General features: G+C 51.7%; 1 protein-coding gene across 3 annotated transcripts in view; it reads left to right on the forward strand.

Moving 5' to 3' along the window:
- The first annotated feature begins 473 nt into the window (after window positions 1-473).
- Window positions 474-16,326, forward strand: part of FBXL18 (F-box and leucine rich repeat protein 18) — a 38,794-nt gene continuing 22,941 nt past the window's right edge. For 2 of the 3 annotated variants that reach the window (XM_079120061.1, XM_079120062.1), the window contains exons 1-3: window positions 474-1,363; window positions 7,590-7,805; window positions 10,099-11,642. In XM_079120061.1, the coding sequence (XP_078976187.1) occupies window positions 1,346-1,363; window positions 7,590-7,805; window positions 10,099-11,642 (1,778 nt within the window). In that variant the 5' untranslated portion in view covers window positions 474-1,345. Of the gene's footprint in view, window positions 1,364-7,589; window positions 7,806-9,850; window positions 9,935-10,098; window positions 11,643-16,326 lie in introns of those variants that run through there. The other variant, XM_079120063.1, reaches the window with a different exon arrangement.

Consider the following 16,326-nt stretch of genomic DNA (forward strand, 5'->3'; position numbering starts at 1 on the left):
GAAACATGGGCCTTGTCCATGGTAGGCAGGTGCTTTAACACTAAACCACTAAGCTATATCCTTAGCCTTTTTTTTTTTTTTTTTTTTTTGTGACAAGGTCTGGATCAATTGCCAATGTTACCCTCAAACTTTCAATTCTTCTACCTCACTGTTCTTAGTCTCTGAGATTACATGCATGAGTGACCGCACCCAAACCCAACCCTTCTTAATTTTTTTTTTTTTTTTTTTTTTTTTTTTTTTAATTTTGAGACAGATTTCACTAAGTTGCACTGGCTGGCATGGAACTTGCTCTTCTCCTGTTCTGCCTCATCCTTTCAGATATCTGAGATTACGGCACTGACCAGTTCAAGGCGGGTTCTTGAATCCAATATGACCTCATGAGAGGACACACAGGAACACACGGTGGGGAGTTGGCCAGGTGAAGACGGCTGATGCTGATGTAAGGCAAGACTCCAAGGATTTAGCCAGGAAAAGCTAGGAAGATTTCTTTCCTAGAGCCCTCCGAGGGAGCACAACCCTGTACCAATGTCATTTCGAACATGTGGCTTCCAGAAATACAGTGGATAAATTAGGGCAGCCCTACAAAACCACTGTACTCATTCACACCCCGCCTGACTCCAAAGCATGAACTTATCCCCTGTAGTCTTAGTAATAAACTATTTTAAATGCAGACACTAAGGATAAAAGCATATGTCCACACATTCATTTACACAGCAAGTTTTACTCGGTGCCTACTACAAGCCAGGGTTAGTTCTAGGAATCCCATTCTTGCTTACCATTTATGGCGGGATGTGGGGGCAAAAAGAAAACAAAACCAAAAAAAAGATACAGTAGATCAGATGGTGCCAAGAGCTACAAAGAAACGTAACACTGGATGGGGCGAGTTTAGGCGTGCGCGTGTGAGGGTGGGGAGCAAACCATGCGATCTTTCAGATGGGAGACAGGTGCCTTATGAACAGGGCGGGCAGTGCGAACTGCCGATGCAAAGGCCTGGTGGTGGGGGGCGTGCTGGGTCGGTAGAAAGAGGCTGCGGTGGCTGGAAGAGAACGTGCGGAGGGCAGAGGGTTTGATAAACACGCTCAGAAAGTAGCGGAGGCAACTGGGTACCTCCCGGCACCTCCGCAAGCTGACTGTGCCTCCCGAGGCGCCACACCCAAAATGGCGGCGCGAGGGCCGCTGTAGGCGAGCGGAAGTGCGTGTTGCAGGCGCCGGAAGTGGCCGTCAGCCCCGCCCCTTGCCGGGGTCTCTTGAGCCGCGGACGCGCCGGCTTCCAGCATCCTTGGCCCGGCAGGCGGGAGGCCTCGGGGCTGCGGCTCCGGCGGCCGCGACACGGGCCCCCGGCGACATGGCCAGCCCCGGAGAGGTATGACCCGCGTATCTCTCTGCTCTACTTCTGCCTTGGCGGCCTCGGCCGCCCTTAGTCCTTCCCATCCCAACTGACCCCTCCCTCCGACCTTTCTCCCCGACCCTTCCCCCTGCTCCTGGGCCCCTCCTCGCCCCATCTCTCTCTCCTCTCAGGCCCCTGTCCTGCCTCCGAAGACACAGGTTGTCAATTCCCGCTTCTGTTTCCCATCCGGTTCCCAGTCCCACATTCCTGATCGGCAGAGTGGCTCCCCTCCATTCGCCCCCTTAGTTTCCAGGCCCTTGCCTCAGGCCCCTCCCTGTTCGACCCTCGCAGCTCTGGACGTTGCCCCTCCGTGCCCACTTCCTACCCTCTTTTCTGTTTCTATTCAGTTGCAGTCCAGCCCCCTTCTCCCTGGAGCCCCTTCTCTAGAGCGTATGACTTGGTGGAGGGTGACGGAGGAAAAGCCAGTTCACTGGGGATTTAGGTCTTATCCTGGAATTTCTTCTGCAAACGCTCCAAATCTGGGTCCGATGGGAGAGCCCAGCGCGTTCTGTGATGTGGTGCAGGGTGTTCTCTGCAGACAAGGGCAAAACAGGGCTCTGGAGCTGATTAGTAGCTGCTTTTTATCTACATGTGTACCTGGGTTTATATCTGTCGTCTTCGAAAACTCAGAGTGGTGGGTGCATTTCTAAGTCTTAGAAGCTTGTTTGAGTTCAAGCAATCAAAGGAGTGGAAGATAACTGTGCATGGGGGCTGGGTAGGTGGAAGATGTCTGGGGTTTGCTGATAGCGCCTGTTTATTTGAAGTGAATTTGGCCAGAAGTGCCCCTCTGCCTCCTTGATTGATGGGGAAGGGTGTGTGTGACCCAGTTGCAGACTGTCGATTGAAAGGCCAGGAAACTTCAGCTCCCTGAAGAGTTCTGGGGTATCCTGCTGTATTAGCAGATCGGAGTTAGCTGTTGTGTGCTTGGGGGATCTGATACCTTGGTCTTATGAAGTGCTGTCTCAAAGACCCCCACTGCTCTTGAAGCACGGGACTTACTGACCAATGAGGCTGCTTTGTGAGGTATCTTTGGTATTTCTTGGGAGGAGAGAGGAGGCTGGTTTTGCCCAGACTATAGAGATCAAGGTCCCTTTTTTGAGGGGACGGTCAAATTATTTATTGATATTTAATTCACATACACAAAATCCACTTCTTTAAAGTGTACAATTTGGTGAATTTGTGCAGGCCATATAGCCCATGTGGTAGAGTGCCTGACTCACACGCCTCAGGCCTGGGTTCGAGTCCTCAGCACTGTGGGATTGTGGAAATAACAAAGGAAACCAAATCTGAGCCTCCCAACCTTAAAATCTGTATTCACAAGGCTGTGTAACCACCCCCACTATATGATTCTAGAATGGAGTGTCTGACTTTGAAAGCCCTTTAAAATGCAGTTGCCTGCTAGGTGAGCATGTTTGTGATCCCAGTGACTTGGGAAGCTGAGGTACAAGTATTGCAAGTTTGAGGCCAGCACCAGCAATTAAGTGAGACTCTATTTCAAAATAAATAAAAAGGGCTGGGGGTGTAGCTGAGTTAAAGCACCCCAGGGTTCAATTCCTAGTACCTTTCTTTGTATGCATTGCCCAAAACTATTCCAGTTTCCAAGAAATAGAGCTCTGATGTTTTTTCTTTATGTTAATTTTAATTACTTTGAAACAACATAATTTTAGTACCCAAGAAGCACCCATTATAATTGCTAAACTGTAACACCAGCATTTTATGTTTCTGATCCAGCTGTACAATGCTCATCAATTTTCTTTTCCTTTTTTGAGATGGGGGTCTCCCTTTGTTGCCCAGTTTTTCTCAAACTCTTGGACTCAAGGGATCCTCCTACCTCAGCCTCCCAAGTAACTGGGACTACCAGTGAGCACCACCATACCTGGCTTCAATTTTTTTTTTTTTTCGATACAGTAGAAATTCTGAAGAATAAAAGAGAAACTACTAATTAAAGGTCATGTTACTAGCTAGCACCGTAATTCTAGCCTTAGAACCTCTCTAGCAACTGGAAGACGGATGTAGAAGAGTGAGGCTGTGGGGACCTAAAGGTGGTTCTTAACTCGTGGCCCCATTTTTGCCTCAAGGCAACACAGGGTCTAGCAAAGAAGACTCTATGGAACTAGAGATGAAAGCAAAAGCTCTGGAATCAGATGGTCAAGTACGCTCCTCTGGAGTTTAGAATCAGTGTGTCCAATGGGCACACTGGAGTTGCCTCCTCAGCTAGGAGATTTCTTCTTGGGTCCTCTTTTGGTTTTGTTTTTGGCACTGGGGATTGAATCCAGGGGCTCTTTAGCTCTGAGCCACATCCCCAGTCCTTTTTATGTTTTATTTTGAAACAGGGTCTCACTTAAGTTGCTTAGGGCTTTGCTAACTTGCTGAGGCTGGCCTGGAATTTGCAATTCTCCTGCCTCAGCCTCCTGAGCTGCCAGGATTACAGGCGTGTGCCACCATGCCCGGCCATGTGGGTCCTTTTTTTAACTTCTCCAAGTTTTAGCCAGGTTTGGTGTGTCATCATACTTCTGAGTCACATAGATTCCAACCTTGCTGCCAAAAGTAAATTTAAAGCCATTCGTGGTGGTGCACGCCTGCAATCTCAGCAGTTTGGGAGATTGAGGCAGGAGGATTCCAAATTTGAGGCCAGCCTCAGCAACTTAGTGAAACTGTCTCAAAAAAGTAAAAAGAACTGGGGTAAAGTGCCTCTAGATGCAATCCCTAGTACAAAAAATAAAAATAAATAAAAAATAAAAAAATGAGGCCAAGCAGGAAGTGGAGCATGATGTTGGTGGGGAATGTTAAGATGGTGAGGAGGGCAGACAGGAGTGACTCTGCCTTTAGTAGTACTTCAAATGATTCTGAAGCAGGTGGTCCTTTGCCCTATCTGGTTCTGTGCCTCTTTCTCCTGGGCATTAAAAAATTCCCATTCAGCGGGGCGTGATGGTGCACACCTGTAATCCCAGTGACTTGGGAGGCTAAGGCAGGAGAATCGCAAGTTTGAGGCTAGCCTCAGCAATTTAGTCATGCCCTAACAAGCTTATTGAGACCCTGTCTTAAAATAAAAAATAAAAAGGTCTGGGGATGTAGCTTAGTAGTAAAATGTGTCTGGTTCAACCCCCAGCACCAAAAAAGAAAGAAAGAAAGATCCCTGTTCAAGATGGACTGGTGTGGAGGTGCATGCCTGCAGTCCCAAGACTCAGGAGCCCAAGGTGGGAGGATCACTTGAGGCTGCCCTGGGCAACATAGCGAGACCCTGTCTAAACAACAAAATCCCTGTTCAGGAGTGGTTCCTGGTGTAGTGGAGAAGCCATTACAAATTGCAGGCCAGCCTCAGCAATTTAGTTAGACTTTCAGTAACTTAGTGAGACCCTGCTTCAAAATAAAAAATTAAAAGGGACTGGGTTGTAGCTTACTGGTGTAGTGCCCCAGGTTCCATCCCCAGGACCAAAATAAAGTTCAGTGAGTAGACTGTAAACCACTTTCAACTTGTGTTTGTCTGGTTCTACCTGATACAGAGCACCTGGACTTGATGAAGGCATGTTCCAAGACCAGCTTCTCACTCCTGGATTAAAGGTTCAGTAGACTCCAGAAATTAGTGCCTGGCTTGGCCTTTTTCTTTTTTCTTTCTTTCTTTTTTTTTTTTTTTTAATTTATTTTTTTATTTTGAGACAGGGTCTTGCTAAATTGCCTAGGCTGCCTTGAACTTGTGATCCTCCTGCCTCAATCTCCCAAGTGGCTAGAATTAAGAGTAGGAAGAATCCCAGGTTTGCAACACTTTGCCTAGTTCCCAAGACCTTTTATGCTGGTGGGGAAAGGGCAGTTCTGCTCTCAGAGGTATTTCCTGTCCTTTGACTTTGTCCTAGCTACCTGAGTGTTTCAAGGTGGAGGATGGATCTGCCTCAGTTTCCCGTAGCTCAGCACACTTATCCTGAGACACAGATGGAGGCAAGTGCAGGTTTATCTGGCTGTGTGTGGAGGTGGGCAGAGTATTCTGACCGTGTTTCATTTCACAGTTAAGAACCGTGGCAGCCCACCCCTCTACCCAGGTGCATAGCCTTGGTGTCTTGCCTCTCCTGAGCTTCCTTGCCTGAGTGCAGGGTGCTTAACTTACAGAAGTTATCTTTTTAAACCATGCTAGGGATCAGACCCCTAGGTGGTCTAGTACTCTGCTCTAAGCTACATCCTCAGTGCTGAGGATTTTGAGATTTGTTCTCACCTTCCCCATGAGAACTCACTGTGGCATTCTCTTGAATAAGTCTGTAAATTGGGTATCAGGTCAGGAGTCTTATGATCTCACAGCCCCTCCCTCTTCAGCTCTGGCCCTCTCAGGAGTTTTGTTTGCCTGGTAGGGATTGTCCTTGCTTCAGGGTGCTGATCTGGGAATCTGATCCTTTTTTTCCCCTTTTTGCTGTGCTGGGATAGAACCCAGAACTTGTATGTGCCAGGCAAACCCTCTACCACTTGAGTTACCCCCCCAGTAGGGAATCTGATTTTTAGGAGGTGCCTGTGTGATCCGTATGACTGGTCTCCAGGAAATACTGTGCTCAGGGAAAATCGCTTGTGGTGGGAAACAGCAGGCCCAGAACACAACCTGGTGCAGCAGTAGGCTTGAATTGATGGCCACCATCTCCCTTGTCACAGTGGAGACAGGAAGGTGGGGCCCAGGGGAGGGCATGTCAGTCTGCTGCTGCTTCCTAATGAGGGAAGGCAGAAGGCATGATGCTGCCTTGATGAGTCCTTGAACTCCTGACCTTTGTGGTCAGTGCCCTTCTGTACCAGTTGTGGCTTTTGGTACCCGTTGTGGCTTCCCTTTCCAGAGGATGGGGGACTCGTCTTTGGGAGACACTCTGGGGCACCTTTGGGACCTGGGGAGGGCCGGGTTGCAAGGGGAGGGATGGTGCAGTTACTTCGGAGGAAAGACCAGCTCCTCCTCCAGCGGGCTTCACAGTTGCCATGGCGGCAGCAGGTCTTTCACAAGCTCAAAGCTTCCCTCCATGTAGATGTGTACAGGAAGCAGACAAAGGTCTGTAGACACAATTCCTGGAAAAGGCAGAAGTGATGGCGGTGGGCGCTGTGCTGGGAGTGTCATCAGGGATAGGGGCCTTCAGTGTTGGAGGAGAAGGACTTCCTCCCACGTACTCCCCTTATGTAGCCAGGCACTCCTTTGTCCTTGGTTTGGGAATTTCCTGTCACAGTAGCAGAGGCTCAACCCCCTCTTAGTTGTACAAATCAGACAAGATTGGGCGTTTTCAGGGTGCCGTGGCCTTAGATGCTGGCTGGTTGTACAAGTCTAAAAGGCCTTGAGCATTTGGGTCACAGGCCCACATTAGGGAAGAACACCTTGTAGTTGGCCAGGTATTTATAGCAAAGCAAAATGAAATGTGTGGATGCTTTTTGGAGATACCAAGATGAGTTTCTAACCAGAAAGTTTGAAAAATGGAGATAAGTTGGGCCCTCTCTATTGTTTATTACTGACTAACATCTTAAGATGTTATTAGTTTAGCCAGGTTCAGGGATGTGCACCTGTTGTCCCGCCTACTTGGAAGGCTGAGGCAGGAGGATCTCTTCAGCCTAGGAGTTTGGTACCAGTCTGGACAACATAGTAAGACCTCATCTCAAAATTTAAAAATAAATAAAAATAAAAGCATGATTCATCTAGTAGGGCTCTTTCTTGGACTTGTGTGTTTCTTTTTCAGTGGTTCCTCTATGTTTGTGTACTAGTGATCATGCTCGTACAAGCCCTGCGTCAGATGTTCCGGGGATATGATATGCAGCGTCTCCTGTGGCCACCACGACCCCCTGTGAGATTTAGACACTTAGTGTTCTCTGCAATCTTTTCGACAGAGTTCTTATGGCCTAAGGTTTGTAAGGGCAGAGCCCGACATCAGAGACCAGGGATAGTAGCTTTCATCAGTGGATCTAGGCAACTGGTCACATCCGTGAGTATAAAACACTTGAGAGTTGACCAGAGGAAGCCATTAGTGGAAAAAATCTCTTAAACACAGTGAACTTCTTTCTAATCTTTTATCCTGGTTTGCAGATCCAAAAGAGGTTTTTAAAGAATATCATTACTTCTTTGCATAGGTATTTGGTTAAAGCACCTCCTTTCCCATGAACTGTGGTGGGCTTCTTTGGACCTCTCTCCCTACCTCAGAAGGCCAGGCTGACAGCCATCTTTGGGGATCCTGTGAAAATTTGGTGTCTTTATTTTTAGGATGTGTCCAATGATGATGATGCACCCCCAGCAGCGGCCGATGTGGCAGGTGGTGCCCACCTGCTGGGGTTTTCTGATGAGATCCTGCTGCACATCCTGAGCCACGTCCCCAGCACAGACCTGGTTCTGAATGTCCGTCGTACCTGCCGGAAGCTTGCAGCCCTGTGTCTTGATAAGAGCCTTGTCCACACCGTGTTGCTGCAGAAGGATTATCAGGTGAGGTGGGCATTGGGTAGGAGAATGGAAACAGGCGAGGTACTGGTCTTGGGGTGCTGGCAGGCCCTGTGTAGTTGGGAATTCCACATCTCAGATAGAGCAGTCTCCAGCATGCATTAAGTGACAGAATAAGGGCAGAAAAATGTGGGTGGTAGCTACAGGGGAGGAGGGTGCATGTATGTGTGGACATGGTTCTGGTAGGGAAGCTGCCCTCAGTGCAGGAGGAGGTATGAGACCTGCCTTCCCATAGGGACCTGGGGATGAGCCTGCGAGGTGCCAGGGTGGTGTTGGAAAGTCCCTTGCGAAGTTGAACATGCAGCTCTCTGGAGGTACAGGGTGGCTCTGTGACACCCTCAGCAGTGTAAGGGAGTTGCAGTTCCTGAGCTCCCCCGCTGAGTGTGGGTTCACCTGAGCCAGTCCAGGCCAGGTTGTGAAGCGGAGATGTGGAGCGAAGGAGGGGGAAGCGGGCTGCCTCTGTTGTTGTGCAGGGTCGCAGAGACCGCCACACCCAGGCGGTCCCACACTACGGCAGAGGGAGGCCGCCACAGCTGGGACACCTGCTTTTTTTTTTTTGGCAGGATGGAACCTCGAGTTTGTGCATGCCCAACAGTCGCTCTACTTTTTTTGGGGGGCACGTACTGAAAATTGAATCCAGGGGTGCTTTGCCACTGAGCTATATCCCCAACCCTTTTCTTTTTTATTTTGAGATAGGGTCTCACTAATTTGCTTAGGGCCTTGCAAAGTTACCGAAGCTGACTTTGAACTTGCAGTCCTTCTGCCTCAGCCTCCCAAGTTGCTGGGATTGTAGGTATATGCCACCATACCTGGCTCCCTGCTTTTTCTTTTTTTTTAAACAGTTTGAGATACAATTTTACCATATAATCCATTTATTTAAAGTCTGCAGTTTAATTTTTTTTTTTTTTTTTGTGTGTTGTTAGGTTGTGGCAAAATATATATAACATAGCTTTGTGCAGTGGCACATAGCTGTAGTCCCAGCTGTTTGGAAGGCTGAGTCAGGGGGATCACTTGAGCCCAGCCTGGGCAACATAGCAATTCATCTGCCTCTCAAAACAAAATGTAAAATTTGTCATTTTGATTATTTTAAAAGTTGTGATTTACTATCCATAAAATCTACCATTTTAATCCCTTCCCTTTTTATTTTGTCAATGGGGCCTTGCTTTGTGCCCAGACTGGTCTCAAACTCCTGGTCTCAAGTGATCCTCCCATCTTAGACTCCTGTGCAGGTTTATTTGAACTTATTTTATCTTATTTTTGTGGTGCTGGGGATTGAACCCAAGGCCTGGCATATGGCAGGCAAGTGCTCCACCACTGAGGTACACCCTTCTAGCCCATTTATTTTGAAGTGGTTTCACCAAGCTGCCTAGGCCTGGGATCCTCTTGCCCCTAGAGTGACTGAGATTCTAGATGTTTTGAATCTTTTTTTTTTTTTTTTTTTTTTTTTTTTGCAGTACTGGGAGTACTGGGGATTGAACCCAGGGCCTTGTGCTTGCAAGGCAAGCACTCTACCAACTGAGCCATATCCCCAGCCCTGTTTTGAATCATTTTTAAGAATACAGTCCAGTGGCATCAAGGACACTTACAGCCTGTACAACCCTCAGTATCACCACCTCCAGAATTTTTCATCAATGTGAACAGAAACTTTGAAACTATTACATAATAACATTCTGCCCTCCCCCCTTTCTTAGCCTGATAACCTTTAGTCTACTTTCTGTTTCTGAATTTGCCTATTCTAGTTATTTCACATAAATGGAATCATAGGAGTTGAGCTTTTGTGTCTGGCTTCTCAGCGTGTCCTTAAGGTTCATCCACATTGTAGCTTGTATGAGAACTTCGTTCCTTTTTATGGCTGAGTAATATTCCATTGTGTGGCTAGACCACACCTTGTGTATCATTCCTTTATTGGTAGACATTGGGATTTTTTCCTTGTGTCTGCTGTTGTGGTTCACAGTTCACTGTTGGTTTCCCTGCTGCTCGGGTGTATAGCTAGGAGTGCAGGTGCTCAGTCATGGTAATTCTATGTTCAGCTTTTAGCAAAGTGCTTTCTACAGTGGCTGTACCACTTTCCATTCCCATGAAGCTGGGGTCTCCTGACTGCTGGCTTGTGGCAGGTGAGTGGGAGGGGAGGGGCAGGCAACTTCCCTTCCAATCTGAAGCAGAGGGCTTCTACCAGACCCCATGGCTCCTTGACGGGGTGTGTGCACTGGGGGGCCAAGGAGGCACCTGGGTGCCTTCAGCCCCTTTCCTTCCTCTCCTGCCCATCTCTGTCCTGCAGGCCAGTGAGGACAAGGTGAAGCAGCTGGTGAAGGAGATTGGCCGGGAGATCCAGCAGCTGAACATGGCCGGCTGCTATTGGCTGTCGGGTTCCACCATCGAGCACGTGGCCCGCTGCCGTGGCCTGGTGAAAGTGAACCTCTCGGGCTGCCACCTGACCTCCCTGCGCCTCTCCAAGGTGCTCTCGGCTCTGCAGCACCTGCGCTCGCTGGCCATTGACGTGAGCCCGGGATTTGATGCCAGCCAGCTGAGCAGCGAGTGCAAGGCCACGCTGAGCCGCGTGCGGGAACTCAAGCAGACGCTGTTCACGCCCTCCTATGGCGTGGTTCCCTGTTGCGCCAGTCTCCAGAAGCTGCTTCTCTACTTTGAGATCCTGGACCGCACACGCGAGGGCGCTGTCCTCTCAGGCCAGCTCATGGTGGGCCAGAGCAACGTGCCCCACTACCAAAACCTGCGCGTCTTCTATGCGCGCCTGGCCCCGGGCTACATCAACCAGGAGGTGGTGCGGCTGTATCTGGCAGTGCTCAGCGACCGCACACCCGAGAACCTGCATGCCTTTCTCATCTCTGTCCCAGGCAGCTTCGCCGAGAGTGGGGCCACCAAGAACCTCCTGGACTCCATGGCCCGCAATGTGGCCCTGGATGCCCTGCAGCTGCCCAAGTCCTGGCTGAATGGCTCCTCACTCCTCCAGCACATGAAGTTCAACAATCCCTTTTACTTTAGCTTCAGCCGCTGCACACTGTCTGGTGGCCACTTGATCCAGCGGGTCATCAATGGCGGGAAGGACCTCCGCAGCCTGGCCAGCTTGAACCTCAGTGGCTGCGTGCACTGCCTGTCTCCTGATTCCCTGCTGCGCAAGGCAGAGGATGCTATCGACAGCAGTATCCTGGAGACGCTGGTGGCAGCCTGCTGCAACCTGAGGCACCTGAACCTCTCGGCCGCCCACCACCACAGCGCCGAGGGCCCAGGTGGGCACCTCTGTCAGCTCCTGGCCCGGCTGCGCCACCTGCGCTCCCTGTCCCTGCCTGTCTGCTCTGTTGCTGATGCGGCTGCCTGGGCTGACCGTGTGCCTGTCCAGCCTGTGATGCGTGCCGTGCCCCGTGGCTTTGGCAAGAAGGTGCGCATAGGTGTGCAGACCTGCCCCAGCCCCTTCTTGGGCCAGACGGCCCCCCAGCCTTCCTCCGTGTTCTGGTCTCTGCTGAAGAACCTGCCCTTCCTGGAGCACCTCGAGCTGATCGGGTCCAACTTTTCCTCGGCCATGCCACGCAATGAGCCTGCCATCCGCAACTCCCTCCCGCCCTGTAGCCGGGCGCAGAACGTCGGGGACTCAGAAGTGGCTGCCATCGGCCAATTGGCCTTCCTGCGGCATCTGACACTGGCCCAGCTGCCTGGCATCCTGACAGGCTCTGGGCTGGTCAGCATTGGCCTGCAGTGCCAGCAGCTCCAGTCCCTCTCACTGGCCAACCTGGGCATGATGGGGAAGGTGGTCTACATGCCTGCCTTGTCAGACATGCTGAAGCACTGCAGGCGGCTGAAGGACCTCAGGTGAGGGGCCCTTGGTGCCTCTGTGGCCTCTTCTGGGTTTTTGGAGGCCTTAGAGGCTGGTGAGAGGAAACTGGTGGCCCGATGGCAGGCCTGCAGCCAGCCTGCCCAGAGCAGCCTCAGAGGCTCCTATGCGGGCTGCGCCCTGGGCTCAGAGCTTGCTGGTGGACCTCGGTAGACATGGAGCAGGGTGCAGTGGCAGTCTGGCAGAGCCCCATGGGTGCTGGGGCAGAGGTACCTGAGCTTAGGGTCGCGGTTGTGATCCTTGTGGTAGTTTGGGTGGTGGCTCCACGTGGGCTGCCTCGTGTACCATCTTGTCCGATCCTCACGGCTGTCCTGCTGGGTGGCTGTGATTGTCCTCATCCACTTGAATCTCTAAGTTAGGGAACCAGGATTTATACCTGACGTTTTCTGCCCAACTTTGTGATGCTTGGAGGATGTACAGTGGTTAGCTAGGGCCTGTGGGGCCAGGGCTTCTGGCACGGTTGGCAGCACTTGTAGAAGCCCCAGAGACTTGAAATTCCCCAGAATTTAGAGCAGCCAGGACCCTGCAGAGAGGTGGGAGAAGCTGAGCAGGAGAGGGCGGCGTGCAGGGGAGGTGCTAAAGGACATCAGCCAGGGGAGAGGGGCCTGCTGGCAAGAAGGTGCGCATAGGTGTGCAGACCTGCCCCAGCCCCTTCTTAGACGAGAGGGGACAGGATGGAGACAGTAAAGGTCACCTCAGAAGCAGGACAGTCTCCTGGGCGTGGAGGCCTGGGGTAGAGTGGCAGGCCCAGTTCAGGAGCGTGGGAGGTAGAAGCCACAGGTCTCAAAGGCTCCCCCCGAGGCCCTTGTTGGGCCCACGGGTGCTTCTGGAGCCACACTGCAGGGGTCCACACTGAGCGATCTGTGGAGTGAAGGGCATCCTGGGACATCCTGGTATTTATTTATTTATTTATTTATTTTCTTGTTGCTTTTTTTTTCCTTCAATTTGTTGTTAGTTGTAGTTTGTGTTCTACATCCTGGTACCTAAAGGATAAGAATTTGTTAACTTAAGACATATTTGAAAATCTCAGCAGGTCCGATTTTTAAGAATCACCCAAAATGTAAAGGCAGTGAATCTAGCTGTTTGAGGGACTCAGGCCAGGGCAGGAGGGGAAGGGTGTAAGTAAATCAGAGGGTCCCTCTGCGAGTCTTTAGCTGCTGGGGTGGGCAGGTGTTGCAACATTGGGGCTGTAAAGCCATCTCAGCACGTGTGTCGCTGTCCCTAGAACAGTGTGCACTTACTATCTTTGCCGAGGACCAGGCACCACGCTGATTGTTACCACAGTAGTCCCTTGAGGTTGGTCCCGTCTCTGGTCCCCTAGCATAGCTCAGGCAGAGATACTGAGCTGAGTGTCTTACCCACCAGTCTAAAGCCAGAGCTTGACCTTATTCTTCAGAGGGGACACAAGTGTGTCCATCGTAAACCTCTGCTCTCCCCTCATGGCTTCTGTGTGACAATGAGTGGAAACCAGCAGGCGCCATCCTGCTCATGTCCTTAGCCTTCCAGAACCGCTCAGCCAGGCTGTACACCGCCCTTGCATTGTCCTCTGCATCCTTTTGAGTTGAGAACCCAGGTTCCGACCTGGGCCTTCCAAACAGCAGTGCAGGGTGCTCAGAAAGTCCATACAGCCTGCATTTCAGCTCAATCCTCAGCTTGGCATGCGCCTGGACCGGATCTGGGGAGTGGCTGGTATTCACGTTTGGGGACTGCAATTCCAGGTGTGCTGACTCCGGGAACTAGGTTGCCAGGTTTCAGGCTCCCATGGCTTAGAGACAACGTGAATGTAAGTGTGGGTACCCCCTTTTTCATTCAGGGAGAACGCATGTGTGACTGCCCCCACAGCAGTCGCCCCCTCCACCGCCTCCTGCCTGCAGGCCTTTTGGGCTTCCAAGAGGTGGATGCCCTCCTCCCCGGCCTCTGCTCCTGCAGCCACCAGGCCTCCTACCCTGTTTTCTTACTGCTTCATCTCTGTCCGTAGCCTACCCCCTTGTATCTCCGTGTCTGAACATCATGGCCTTGGCCTTCCTGAAGGAGCCCTGGCCCCCGTGGTCAGCGTGTGCCACGCGGGGATTGAAGCTGCAGATAGATGGCAGAATATGTCCAGCAGATGAAACCCCACAGAGCTGCTGCCCTGCTACCCTGAGTGCTGCTTGTGATTAGGTGTCGAGCAGTTCCTGAATTCAGGGTACCCTAGCGAGCTTTTGAGTTCCGACGTGGCAGCCTCGGAACTTCTGGGTCTTGTTTGCCATGAGTATTTGCCTTCTGCCGACCCATGAAGCCCTGTGCTCTTTCTACCTGGACTCAGCCACGCTGTTTGGTCATTATCAGGGAGTGTTTGAGACAAGCAGAAACCAGCAAAAGTAAAGTTGTTCAAGAGCCAGAGCCCTGAAAGGCAGAGAATGAGAAGTGGCAGGTTCTCCCCAGCCTGCTTCCAGAGCGCTTCCTGACAGTGGCCTCCAGGCCAGCCTGCCAGCCCAAGCCCGGGGTGCAGTCTGGTCCTAAGCAGTTGCTGTAGGGTCCTCAGCACAGAGGTCGCAGTGGCCATGGGGCTTGAACTCACAGACTCAACCAGGATGGGGGCCCCCTGGTGAGAACTGGTCAGAAGGGGAAGAAACAGCAAAGGCTACTGAGGAGGCACATGAGGGGGACACATTCCCCAGGGGGAGCAGCCGCTGTGCTGGGACTGTACCTGTGAGCTCATGTGACAGCTGCCGGTGCTTTTCACGTGCTTGCAGGTAACGACCCCTTCAGGATCCTCAGCAGCCTGAATATAGCTTGTTCCCACTTCACAGATGTGAAAAGTAAGGCCCAGAGAGTTAAGGAACCTGCCCGACTGCACAGCTGCTGTGTGTGTAGCCAGAGTGATTCCTGCCTCACGGGGCCACTGGGCCTCAGATGCAGCAATGCCACAGTGGTCACAAGAGCCTTTGGGGTCTGGGACTGGTCCATATGGCGGAATGTCCTTTCTAGGAACAGGGCCATTTGTGCATGTGGGAGGTGGGACGGGGATAAATGGCTTTTGTTTGCTTCTGAGGTACCAGGGGTTGAAACCAGGGCCTCCTCGCATATGCTGGGAGAGTACTGTGCCACTGAGCCCTTTTTGTTAGATTTCAGGACAGGGTCTTCCTGTGTTACTCAGCCTGGCCTTGAACTTGTGATCCTCTTGCCTCAGCCTCTTGAGTAGCTGAGATTACAGGTGTGTGCCACTGCATTCGGCATAAACGAGTTTTGTAGGCCACCCTGAGATCCTGACCATGGTTCATAATGGCATCTCTGTGCACAGACTCGAGCCTGTGCCCAGCAGCCACAGAACCACGTCTGCTCTGAGCTGGGTACTGTCTGTTCAGAACAAACACCGGTTTCTGGAATGCGGCCAAATGGCCCTGTTCCTCTGGATTCCTGCCTTCTGCGACAGGCAAGCCCAGGGATGATGCAGTGAGTGGAGCAGGTGGCACCTGCTGGCCGTGGGCAGGAGCTGCACAGAGGAAATGGTGTTCTGGGCCCATGGGAAGCTGGCACAGGCTCCTGGGGCTGCCTCCAGGGACCTGCATTTCCCAGGGAAATTGTTCCTGAGATGGCAACTCTTGGGATTCCAGACTGACCTGCTGGCTGCTGCCACCACTGTCCCCACTGTGTGAACCCATGTTGTTCCAGCCTGGGCTCCCATTGAAAAGGAGGTGATGTGGGAATATGTTCTGACTGCAGAATGTGGCACCCCTCTAAGGTGACAATTCGCAAGCAAGGCTCACGGAGCACCTTCTTTCCTAAGACGTCAGGCCTTGCTTTGTGTTGGAGCATGGGGTATGTTACCCCAAGTCACCTTGGGTTACCTGGCTTTGGACCCAGGACGGCATCTGGGCAGAGGCAGGAGAACAACACCAGTGGCCCCAGGAATACCTTTGTGGTCTAGTACTGCCCCCCACTTCTCTGGAGGGGAGGGGACTGTCTTTTTCTTTTTTGGGGGGGCGGTGTCATTACTGGGGATTGAACACAGGGCCACTGGACCTCTGAGCCCCCTCCCTAGCCCTATTTCATATTTTATTTAGAGACAGGGAGCAATTGAGTTGCTTAGCGCTTCGCAGTTGCTGAGGCTGGCTTTGAACTCTCGATCCTCCTGTCTCAGCCTCCTGAACCTCTGGTATTACAGGCTTGTGCCACCACGCCCAGCTGGAGGGGACTTCTTCTTGTGCCCTCAGAGCCACAGGGAGACTCACGTTACCCCTCGAGGTCGGATTTGGAGGTTAGAGTCTTTCTGTCTAGAAAGGACCAGGACCACAGGCCCCCTAAGATGAGGTCTGTCAGGATAGATAACTTTTTCTCACCCCCTGCCTGACTGTACGTGTGTCAGTTGTCCACCTCAGGTCAGTTTCCCAGCCATCCCAGGTGGCAGACAGGTACCACCTGCGGGCCCTGCCCACTATGCCGGGGAAGGTGGGAAGGCTAGGATGTGCTGGTCCCACTGTTAGGGGAGTGAGAGTGGACCGGACACCCCCACCGGGCATACTCTTCCTGAATGCCTGTGATGGTGACTTTCATAGTGAAGAATTTGAAGGAGGCCGCCCAGTTGAGAAGTTTCAAAAGTGCACACACAAATGCAGTGTGACAGTGTGTGCAGTGCACACACAAATTGACTGTGACCCTGGAGAGACCCCGGGCTGGCAG

This window comes from Sciurus vulgaris, assembly GCF_902686455.1.
Source record: "Sciurus vulgaris genome assembly, chromosome: 18".
Taxonomy (NCBI): domain Eukaryota; kingdom Metazoa; phylum Chordata; class Mammalia; order Rodentia; family Sciuridae; genus Sciurus; species Sciurus vulgaris.